Here is a 12,052-nt window from a genome sequence, read left to right as displayed (position 1 = left end):
GAGACATAAATTTCTGAATTTTAGTCATGTTGACAATATTTTATTTTATTTGGAAATTTTTTTCTTAATGTTTATTTTTGAAAGAGAAACAGAGCATGAGGGGGGAAGGGGCAGAGAGAAGAAGACACAGAATCTGAAGCAGACTCCAGGCTCTGAGCTGTCAGCACAGAGCCCCACACAGGGCTTGAACTCACCAACTGTGAGATCATGACCTGAGCTGAAGTTGGTCACTCAACCAACTGAGCCATCTAGGCACCCCTATAATATTTTAATAGTAGCTATGTCATAGACTTTTTTTCTAAGGGAGATTAGCCTCAATGCACTCCAACCAAACCACAGGAATTTACCTATAATTGAATAAGTTGTGTTTATTGCTCGTTGCAATGTAAGACAACACATACCGGGGAGAACCACGGAGTATCTCAGACAGAAGGTGTTACAAAGGACTTATAGGATTGGTGCTTGTGTTAGGTGATTTAAGGGATGTTTAAAGAAGTAGGGATTTAGGGGCACCTAAGTGGCTCAGTCGGTTGAGCATCCAATTCTTGATTTCAGCTCAGATCATGATCTCACGACTGAGATTGAGCTCTGCACCTAGCTGAGGGTGGAGCCTGCTTAGGATTCTCTCTCTCCCTCTCTCTCTGCCCCTCCTCTATCTCTCTCAGAATAAATAAATAAGCATTAAAAAAAAAAAAAAACGAAGCAGGGCGTCTGGGTGGCTCAGTCAGTTAAGCATCTGACTTCGGTTCAGGTCATGATTTCATGGTTCATGAGTTTGAGTCCCATATTGGGTGAGCTCAAGTCCCACTTTGGGTGAACAAGAGCCCCACTTCAGGTGAGCCTTGCTTCTCTCTCTCTCTTCCTCTCTCTCTCTTTCTCTGTCCCTTGTGAGATTCTTTCTCTCCCTCTCTCTCTGCCCCTCTCTGACTTGTGCCCTCTCACTCTCAAAAAAAAAAAAAAGAAAGAAAGAAAGAAAGAAAGAAAGAAAGAAAAGAAAAGAAAAGAAAAGAAAAGAAAAGAAAAGAAAAGAAAAGAAAAGAAAAAGAAAAGGAATCAGGGCTTTGCTCTAGATTGGATGCAGTATTGATTCTATGATTCAATATCTTAACAAAGCAGTCAGTTATAGCCAGGATAAGAGAATACTTGGTTATTTTAAAGGTTTGGGCAATGTTTGTGTTTTTCATGTGTGTTCAGACATTACTTTGGAGTGGACTTGTTTTTGTCTTGATCCATCATAATCACAGTAGTGTTGTCTGATGTACTTTTCTCTTTATTCTTCATTTTCAACATCTTCCCACTATTTCATTCTATGCCTTAGTTTGTGGGCATCTAGTCTCTCATGGTGTCTACCCCATGCTCTGAAAGCTTGTGGTTTACGTATTTTTAACCTGAGAAGGACACAGGGCTCTAGCCTAAGTGTACCTCTCTGACCTAGCTAATAGTTGCTCTACTTATTTAACTCTTATCTGGTTGATAGTTGCCCTGAGTTGCCCAGAGTACCAGGCAGGGAGGTTAGTAGTGAGAGCATCCATTAGGCTTTAAGGGCTGGGTTTAACTTTGACAATAACACCTACTTGCTTTGGTAAGTTCCTTACTAGAACCGAGTTCTAGTTTTCTCAGTTACAAGGAGCCTAACAACTTTCCTTTCAGGATCTGCTGACACAATTAGAGTTACTGTTTAGAAAGTGACTGAGGATGTGACTTTCAGCAAATGGTGGCTATTGGTAGAAGAAACAGAAAGAATGGAAATGCGTGGAAAAGTTGCTAACATCTACCCCACTGTCTTTAAACTCCCCATCCTGCCCCCACATCATTTACATCCCATTGGTCTACCTTGTTGGAAGATACAATTAGAGTTTTATATTCTGAGCAAAACTTAGCATTTATTGATTAATGTAGAAGTACATATGCTTAAACTACTGAAGCCAATTAATAAGGTCACATGGAAGAAATATTTGACTTGGAATCCCGTGATTTCTATTTGAACCCTGCCTGGCACCATAACTTGGAAGTGTAAATCCTGTGGCAAATTACTAGGCCCTCTGAACTTTAGATGCTTCATGTATTAAACAGGTATAAGGGTTGGGTTGAGGGAGAATGTTTTGAAGATAACATTTTGAAGAATACTGTTAAAGGTATTTTATATATTGTAAAGCTTTTAAAACATAAGGTGCTATTATCATTAGGTCCCTGTGCATATTTTCATGTGCTCTATTTATTCTTAGACTTATTTTTAGCTGTGGAATAGAAAAACCAGGAAGGAATCCAAATTTTCCTCCAAGGTGTTTGAGCTTATACATTTGAGCCAAATTCAATAAAGCTTAGCTAAGTAAGTTGCCTTATGTTCTTGGGATACAAACCAAGAATATAATCAAATAATGGTTACCAACTTCAAATACTGCTGTACCAAGACGGATGTATTGAGGGCTATGCAGGAAGGGAAGGGCAGAAATTTTTATTTTGCCAATCCATAAAATATAACATTATCTAAGAAAAAGTACCTCCTTCCAACCTCCTCCCTACCCAACAACCACCACTACCACCACAAAAAAAAAAAAAAAAAAAAAAAAAAAAGAAGCCAGTTCCCTATTCATTTGTTGAGAAGAAGAAGAAGAAAAAAGAATATTTACCAACACCATTTTCATTGTCTGAGGGGAGGATGTTTAACTTTCTTTGACAGACTAGAAGCTAGGTCCTCACTGGACCACCAAACTTTGATTATTATTACCCTCATGTTACAGATAAGGGGACTTGGGTTCAGAATGATTATGCAACTCATTCCAAATCACGCAGCTAATAAATGGTGGAGTTGGGAACTGGAGATAGATTTATTTGATTTGAATACACTAGACTTTTCATTTCTTAGGGTATTTACTGAGTTAAAAACAAATAAACAAAAAAACAGTCAGCTGAATTGGTCTTCTATTATCCACCTTCCAGAATAAAATTAATGTTTCTGGGAGGATGAGGAAAGAAGTCACAGAATTTCAGGATAAAGAGACATTAGAAAAGCCATTTAAGGGATCTTGCCGCCCCTGCGTGATGGGTAGATTCTTCCACAGCTACTGGTCTAGACCACAGGGAAGGTCCTAAGGTTCTTCCATATCCAGAGCTAAATATGTGAACCAACTATTCCAACCCATGGATTTCCTCCTTGAAACCATAGAGCCCATCTTAAACTCCTCTCTCTCATAAGACCCACATGTCTGACCCATGTCTGGATCTTCTCTTCAACCCTTTCAACTGTTTCCCAAAGGGTGCCACTTGTGAATCCTTTCCTCTTGATTTTTCTATGGGCAGTTTCTCCACACACTGAGGTCCCACCAGGCCCAGCTTTTCTGAATTTCTTCCAATGTCTTCTGGTGACCTTAAAACCTACCAAAGCAGTGGACTGTTTACCCAACTTCCTTTTAATGTTTGTTTATTTATTTTTGAGAAAGAGAAAGAGAGAGACAGAGCTCAGGCAGGGCAGGGGCAGAGAGAGAGGGAGACACAGAATCTGAAGCAGGATCCAGGCTTTGAGCTGTTAGCACAGAGCCTGACATGGGGCCCCAAACCCATGAGCCATGAGATCATGACATGGGCCAAAGTTAGGTACTTAACCAACTGAGCCGCCCAAGCGTCCCAGCCCAACTTCCTTTTAAAACTCACCTAAAGAATTCACAAATGTGAATAAGTTTTGTGATACAACAACATAGAAGTTTTGATTTTGGTAGAATTTAGCAACTGTTGCTTATGAGGAAGATTGATAACCTCTTAAAAAAATTTTTTTTAATGTTTATTTGTTTTTGAGAGAGAAAGACAGAGCATGAGTGGGGGAGGGGTAGAGAGAGAGGGAGATACAGAATCTAAAGCAGGCTCCAGGCTCTGAGCTGTCAGCACAGAGCCTGATGTGGGGCTCAAACTCATGAACCATGAGATCATGACCTGAGTTGAAGTTGGACGCTTAACTGACTGAGCCACCCAGGTGCCCCTATAGCCTCATTATTTTTTAATGCAAGAAAGAAAAAATGCAAATACTTTGATTTTTAGAATCAAGTAATATAGAAATGCATTCTCCTTGTAAGAAATAAATATAATAATCCTATCTCTTCTCAGTGCTGTATGTGTGTTTGATATGTACCCCCCCCTTTTTTTTTTTTGGCACTTTCTTAAGTTAGTATAGACATTAGTCTGTACACCCAGGAAAAATATACTTTGATCTTGTATGTTTTAAAAAATAAAGAAATTACATTCATGATAAAAACATGTTGCACTTAAAATGAAAAAGTAGACTTCTAGGCAGTGATATGTAAAGGTGTCTCAAACATGTAGTTGAGAAGTAAGAGCAAGCTGCAAAATAATACATGTTATATGATTGCAATGCCTTAATATTCCTAAGTGTGCGTTTCTAAACCTAAGTCAGAATACCACTCTAACTGTTGAAAGGCATTGTGGCTTTCTAAATGGAAAGTCTCAAACAAGGTCTAATAGTAACAGATATCCCAATATATGATGACACATAAATCAATGGCAAAGACTCCTGTTCCTTTCCTTACTTACTGTAACTGTGGCAAAGGCACTCTATTTATTTGTTCCAAAAAAATTTAGCATTTATTCCTTGACATTCCTAGAGGATATACAGAATAAAAAGAAGAAATCTGTACAATTTACTATCTGTTGGGAGTAAAGAAAGTACATGAAAATTTAAACAACAGTACAAAACTGTGTGGTTAACTACCAGGCCTGGACACTGTAGCTGGTGAATTCAGAAAGAGAGAGGTGTCTATAGGCTGAAATAATCATGGCAGTCTTCACTGAGGAGGTAAAATCTCAGGAGGCTTGAAAAATGGGAAAAATTTGGGTAAGACGAGGAAGGGAGAAGGGGAGGGAGGAAATATCAGGCTGGGGAATGGGTGTGCATATTATCAGATGAATTCAGAAAGCCCACTCTAACAATGGGGAGGAAGAAGGTAAATAACATTTGTTAAAGGCTGACTGTGCACCAGGCTCCTCATGTGTCCCCAAGGTCCTCTATAATGTGTGCTGTTTTGTCTAATTTTCACTACCTCCTAATTGGGAAAGTAATTGTTACTATCATTTGATAAGTGAAGAAATTGAGCTCCACAATTACACACAGGTTACACAGCGGGTTAAGTGGCAGAGTTAAGTAAAATGCAAACTCAGAGCTGTCTGAATACTCAGGTATTCCCCCGCACCCTGCTCTGTGTCCCTACTCAGTCAACTTCCCAGAGAGAAGGGATACTGAAGTCGAATTATGGAGACGAACTTGGAATATCAGATTGGGAGCTAGATTATGGATAGTCTTCAATCTCAAGAAATTTGAGAATGATGTAAAGTATTAAATGACAAGGAATTTAAATTAGCATCTAGAGGAACAAATTATTAAAATTAACATATAATGAAAAATCGGGGAATGGTACATAGATGGACTGGAACAGTGGGAAAGTGGAGGCTGGAGAGTAAACTGCAGACAATTCCAGTAATTTAGGAGTAGATAATAATTGTCCCGGGATGATAGATGATCTGGTAAGCCTATGTACCCAGTAATTCAAGCAAGCTCTAATACTGGCGAAGAATCAGTATTCTCTATTGGTTGTGCAACATTTCACCCAGCCTGACTAATGAAAACTAAATGCATTTAGAACCAAAATGACGTATGTGTAGATGAAACACATGATGGACTCTTATGCAACCCTGATTTATGTAAATGGATACAAATAAAGGAAGAAAGCCTGGATTATAAAAGAAAGGCAGGCATCACTCATTTAGCCTCTTCAGGCTTAGGGCTTGAAAATGAAGGCCCTTTTACCATTAATGTTTCTGTTTTTTGTTAGTTCTCCAGGTTGGGCAAAAGATAGGCACTACAGCATAGGCATCAAAGAAACCACTTGGAACTATGCTCCTACTGGTAAAAATATGCTCAATGGGAAGCCTTTTTCAGAAGATCAGTAAGTAATACCTTTGCAGGGAAAAGTTGCTATCAGAAAGTTGTTATTCACTGATAAAATGCTGATGAAAAATTTCCCATGATTGACCCTTTAAGGGCACATTTGTTATTAGAACCACTTCCTTTTGTTCCTTTGTTTGTTTGTTTTCTGTTTTTGCATTTATTTATTTATTTAGCTAAGCATGGCACGGAAGACAGATATTGATAGAAATCAGAAATCATTCCTTTAAAATTTTTTTTTAACCTTTACTTATATTTGAGAGACAGAGAGAGACAGAGCATGAGCAGGGGAGGGGCAGAGAGAGAGGGAGACACAGAATCTGAAGCAGGCTCCAGACTCTGAGCTGTCAGCACAGTGCCCAACATGAGGCCAAACCCACAAGCCGTGAGATCATGACCTGAGCCGAAGTCAGACGCTCAACTGACTGAGCCACCCAGGCACTCCGAAATTATTCCTTTTAGAATTGTCACCACTCTTGCCATCATGGAACATTATTTCAGGGATCATCTCTAATTCTGTGATTATCATCAACTTTGTGTGGTGCTCAAGATACGAAACAACATTTTTTCTTCTGATATGGAGGGTGTGATGGAGATTGTAAAAACTGTCTTCTTGATTTCTCTTTTCAAATAATTGGGAGGAAGAAATCTAGAGGTTATGGATGGGGTTCTGATTTACCATGTTTGTTGGCAAAATGACCCTAAGTCTACCAACAAATATACAAATCCATTTAAACATGTAAATAATTCTAAGTCATAAGAATTGATCTAATGCTCGAGATCTAAATTACCCTTCAAGTGAGGTTAGAAACCTTCTTGTGGCTTAGTACAAAAAATTTGTTAAGTCCTGCAAACCAAAATGCCATGTATATTTGTATTTGTATTTGATCTCTTCATCACATACTCCAAACGTTCTCCTTGCCTACAGTACCTTTTTTTTTTTTTAACTCCCTTAGCATTTTCTCTAGTGTCTTGAATTTTGTCTATCAAAATCAGACTGCAAATCTTCTTACTTCTAGTTTGAGTTGATTTAACATTTTTTCTTTCCTGTCAAAATATGTTAAAGTTCTTGCTTTTTGTTTCTTTATTTTTTACAGAGAGTTTCAGTCCTATGTATATCTACAACGAGGCCCAAACAGGATAGGATCTGTTTATAAAAAGGCTTTGTATTTTCAGTATACTAATGACACATTTCAAACGATCATTGAAAAACCATCCTGGTTGGGATTTTTAGGTCCAATAATTAAGGCAGAGACTGGAGACTTCATTTATGTACATGTAAAAAATTTTGCTTCAAGAATCTATAGTTTCCATCCTCATGGACTCAGCTACACTAAAGAAAATGAAGGTAAGTAGATTCTCTTACCTTATATTTCTGAGTTGTTGTTTATGGAAAGTATGAGCCCATCACATCAGGGAAAGCAGGGTAATTATCAACTAGTAGTCATTTGGGATGAATGCAGACTCTTACTTTTGATGTCTTTAAAAAAATTTTTTTTTAATGTTTATTCATTTTTTGAGAGAGAAACAGAGCACAAGTTGGGGAGGAACAGTTGGGGAGGGGCAGACGGAGAGGGAGACACAGAATCCAAACAGGCTCCAGGTTCTCAGCTGTCAGCACACAGCCTGATGCAGGGCTCGAACTCACGAACCGTGAGATCATGACCTGAGCTGAAGTCGGACGCTTAACTGACTGAGCCACCCAGGGGCCCCTGATGTTTATATCCAAGACAATCCTTTTTCATTTTCTCATCTTGAATAAGTGACTACTCTTCTGCAATTCCTGGGAAAGAAAACATACTTTTTACTTTTCACTAGTAATAATAACACAAACTAACTATATTCATGGCTTAATGGAGAAAGCATGGGTCATGTTCAATTTTTTTTTTTTTTTTTGGGTAGGAGACACTCATGAGAAAATGTTAGGTTAGCAGAAATACTATTCTACCCCCACCTCACTTCACTTCCTCATGGATGAGGATTAGCCTCTTGAAAACATCAGGATCAAGAGCAATGATTTTTTTCCAGACAGTATCTTGTCTCCCAAACATCAACACTCACAGTTGCCTAATGGTGCTGGAAAAAGGAAGGGAAGAAAAAGCCAACAAAGAAGGTTTTGTGTTCAGCGTGGAGAAAGGAGGGTCTTGAAAGATGGGTAAATGTGTGAGCGGTTGACCATGCTTCCAAATCTTCTATTGAATGGAGGAATTTTATTCATAGTTATGAGGGCTCCAGCCTCAAGAGAGAAAGATCTGAGGCAAAATTCTAGGAAAAGAAGAGAGAAAGAAGAGAAAGCCTCCAGATTCAGAACTGGGGTGATAGCTCAGGGTAACGTAAGCTATGCAAAGGGCCACTTTTGCGCTCTAGTGGACTGCTTGGAGGACACATGGATGCCTCTCGGTGCCTGGGGTCCCAAGTCTAATTTGCAGTGAAGAGAATAGGGAAGGCAACTCAGGAGCCCAGACTTCTGTATCAAAGGTCTAGGCATATAGTAGATGCACAGTAAATATTTCTGGAATTCATAATAATGGTGATAATGGTATGCAATTATGCTGCTTGCCTCATTCCACTTTAATCTAGAAACTGGACAAGCCGGACATTCAGGTGGATGCCAGTTAAAGAAGAAGAGACAGGAAGCAGGAAAGAGGAGGGGAGAAATGCTCACTTGATTCTAAAAATGCAAATTAACATACATTTATGGCTTAACAGAGAAGCATGAGTCACATTCAAAACAGTGCTGCCCAATAGTTATTGTGACCACAGTGCAGATTATGTTTTCTAGGTGCTCTCTATCCTGATAATACTACAGGATGGCAAAAGGAAGATGATCGCCTGGAGCCAGGGGCACAATATACTTACAAGTGGTATGTAGAAGAAAAACAGGGGCCTGGCCCCAATGACAGTAACTGTGTGACACGGATTTACCACTCCCATGTAGACACTCCAAAAGATGTGGCTTCCGGTCTTATTGGACCAATTCTGACTTGTAAAAGAGGTAACATATTTTTTCAAATCTCATTGTAGCAATAGAACCAGAATAAGCGGGCTCTCCCTCGCTCTCCTAGTGGAATTTTTCTATCAAATGAGCTCCCTTTTCCTGCTTTGACCTTGATTCTCCAGTCGAGAAAGTAAAGTTGCCCTCTCAGACTCTGAGCACTAGATGGCGATGGTGAGTCCGAGGCCTCAGTTCAAGTTCAGTGACGCAAGTTGGTCACTAGATGGTAGTCAAACCCGGTAAACTTCACTTGGTGCCACCTTTTCACAAAATGACCCCTTTCTCCTACAGAAATATGTTGAATCAGCAGAGTGCAAGAAAGTAGGAAGATGAGAAGTTGTCTGCCTATTCCTTGCATGCTTTGCTCCTTACGGTTCTGTCTGTAGATGTGCAAGATTTTACTTTTATATTTTAAGTTGAATCAGTTAGAATCACCAGTTTATCTTGCAGCAAAAATAATTATTGCAAAAAGCAAGTTTTGTTGTTCTTTATGTTTCAGGCACACTGGATGGAGACACCGAAAAAAATATCGACAGGTCTTATGTTTTGATGTTATCTATAACTAATGAAAACAGTAGCTGGTATATCGATGAAAACATTAAGAAGTATACTGAATCCGGCAAAGTAAATGCTAGTGATCCTGGCTTCCAGGAGAGCAATCAGATGCACTGTAAGATTAAAGAAAACTTCCTTATTCGTAATATCCTGTAATTCTAACTTCTGTGGTTCTATTTAGTGATTTCCTTTTGTTCAAGTTTGTGTGGTTGAGTCTACATTTTCCAGTTTTTCGCCCAGGGCACACTGGTTGATATGCAAGAGTCATCTAGTAAGTCCTGCTGGTTTGCAAAGTGTCGTAGCACATAAAGTTAGGTAGGTGCATATGTTTTCTATAGTCTGATATTGATCAAAAGTGCATGGGAAATACATAGGAAGGATGTAATTTTAAGGTAATAAAATATTATGGAAGAACAAAAACATAACTGACCAGATATTTTACGAAAATGTGTTTCTACATAGGATTTTTCAAAAAAGATGCTCTCGTTATCCCAGTCACCTCTATCCTTGTTCTCTTCCTTCTGGGACTTAGCTTCTTTCTATTCTTTTCTCCTCAGCTCTACTCTCTGCCTTCCAGCTTACCTTCCTCCTCTTTCCTCTAATCTCTGTGCTTCTAACACTTCTGATTATATAGATATATATAGATAGATAGATATTGATAGCCTCTTTGTGTGTGAAACATAAATCAAATCCTCTGGTAGATTATGCGTGAGAAGAATGCTGACATGGTGAGGTTTGTGTAATATGAGGAAATGCGCAGAATGTACAGCATGTGGTCCTGATCTACCACGTGTGATAGATCAAGGCACGTTTGTTTTCTTGGCTTAGTTGGTAGAGCACGTGACTCTTGATAATCGGGGTCGTGAGTTTGAGCCCTGAATTGGGAGTAGAGTTTACTTAAAAATAGATAAAGTAAAATAAAGTATATGTTGGTTTTCAGCAATAAACGGATACATGTATGGAAATCTGCCCAATCTCACCATGTGCTCAGAGGACAGGGTCAAGTGGTATATTGTTGGCATGGGTGGTGTGCTGGACACACACCCCCTCTATCTGCACGGACAAACTCTGATATCTCGGAATCACAGGAAGGACACCATCACCGTCTTCCCTGCCTCACTGGAAGATGCCTTCATGGTGGCCAAGGGCCCTGGAGTATGGAAGCTGGGATGCCAGATATACGGTAGGGATTTATTACCTTTATGTAATATAGGTTCAGAGAACTTTCAAGATTACAACCCACCACAAATGCCTTATCTTCCAAATGGAGAAACTGATTTCTAGGGAGGTGATGGCATTGCCTTTTGGAAAGTCGGTAAAGGGATTAGAACTGGAACCCAGGTGTCTGACACTTAACTCCATAAAAACGAACCCTTTTAGATATACTAGGATGTTTTGTTTTGTTTTTACAAAAAAAAAAAGTTTTGTATTTATTCGTTGGTGAGCCTTATGAAAAGCCTGAATGTCATAGCACATATTACCATTTGTCTGTTTGTTTTTTAGTTGAGAAAACAAGTTTCAAGAAGTTAAAACACTTGCACAAAACCCTATAAGAAGAATTGCCAGGAATTATGTAGGATCAAATGATTCTAACCCAGAACTCAGGAAACCTACGTATTTTCATTTATTTACCTCTTCATTCACAGTCTCCATTGAATAACACGATGGCCAGTTATGATGTTATTAATCTTTTCTATTCTTAAATAGGATCAAACTGTACACATAATCTTGCAAATGTTTTGTTTTACCTTTCAATCAAAAAACATCGTTGTTATTAGAACTGAAGAATTTCACTTTTCTTTTTTTGTACAAAAATGGGGTTTACTTCTCTGATCAAAACCCATCTTTTTCTAAGTCTCATCCTTTGGTTAGCATCATGCTTCAATTAATTACTTAAAGAAGTATACAGCAAATATTTATCAGGATTTGTTATATGCTGTGGCCTTCCTAGGGCTATGGGAAAGAGAACCCCATGAAGTTCCCATAACTCAAGGATCGACTTTAATGATTAGAAGTTTCTCACTTAGAGGGGCACCTGGGTGGCTCAGTTGTTTGAGCATCTGATCTCAGCTCAGGTCACGATCTCACAGTTCGTGAGTTTGAGCCCCACATCGGGCTCTGGCTCTGCTGACAGCTCGGAGCCTGGAGGCTGCTTCAGATTCTATGTCTCTCACTCTCAATGCCCCTCCCTGGCTCACACTCTATCTCTCTGTTTCTCAAAAATAAATGAAAGTTTAAAGAAATTTAAAAAAAAGTTTCTCACTTAGAAAGGAATATCATTTTCAGGTGAAAATGTACACTCAGCCCCACTCTTTCTAGTTATTTACTTTGCAGACGGTGTCTTCAAGTCAGGTCTGGCCCTCAACTCTGCTGAAAAAAATAGGGTTGGCCCTAAGCACAATTGAAGAAATTTCTTAGAGTTCCTTGTCTGATTTGATTGACTCTATAGCTTTTCGTGTGTTTAATCAATCTCTTTCTGAGTCCTAGAATTGTTTGTGGTTTTAAAAATTTACCTCCACTCTTTTAAAAGTGTTTAAAATTTATTTAAAATT

The 12,052-nt window shown here is 38.9% G+C and overlaps 1 protein-coding gene across 1 annotated transcript in view; it reads left to right on the top strand.

Annotated features, from left to right (window-relative positions):
- Positions 1–5,724: 5,724 nt before the first annotated feature.
- Positions 5,725–12,052, top strand: part of LOC131511993 (ceruloplasmin-like) — a 29,717-nt gene continuing 23,389 nt past the window's right edge. Inside the window, exons 1-5 of the mRNA XM_058730182.1 lie at positions 5,725–5,951; positions 7,048–7,298; positions 8,733–8,945; positions 9,445–9,615; positions 10,441–10,683. Coding sequence (XP_058586165.1) covers positions 5,797–5,951; positions 7,048–7,298; positions 8,733–8,945; positions 9,445–9,615; positions 10,441–10,683 — 1,033 coding nt within the window. The 5' untranslated portion in view covers positions 5,725–5,796. The remainder of the gene's footprint in view (positions 5,952–7,047; positions 7,299–8,732; positions 8,946–9,444; positions 9,616–10,440; positions 10,684–12,052) is intronic.

This window comes from Neofelis nebulosa, chromosome 5 (assembly GCF_028018385.1).
Source record: "Neofelis nebulosa isolate mNeoNeb1 chromosome 5, mNeoNeb1.pri, whole genome shotgun sequence".
Taxonomy (NCBI): Eukaryota; Metazoa; Chordata; class Mammalia; order Carnivora; family Felidae; genus Neofelis; species Neofelis nebulosa.
Note: the sequence above shows the minus strand (reverse complement) of the source record. Positions and strands in the feature narration are given on the sequence as shown.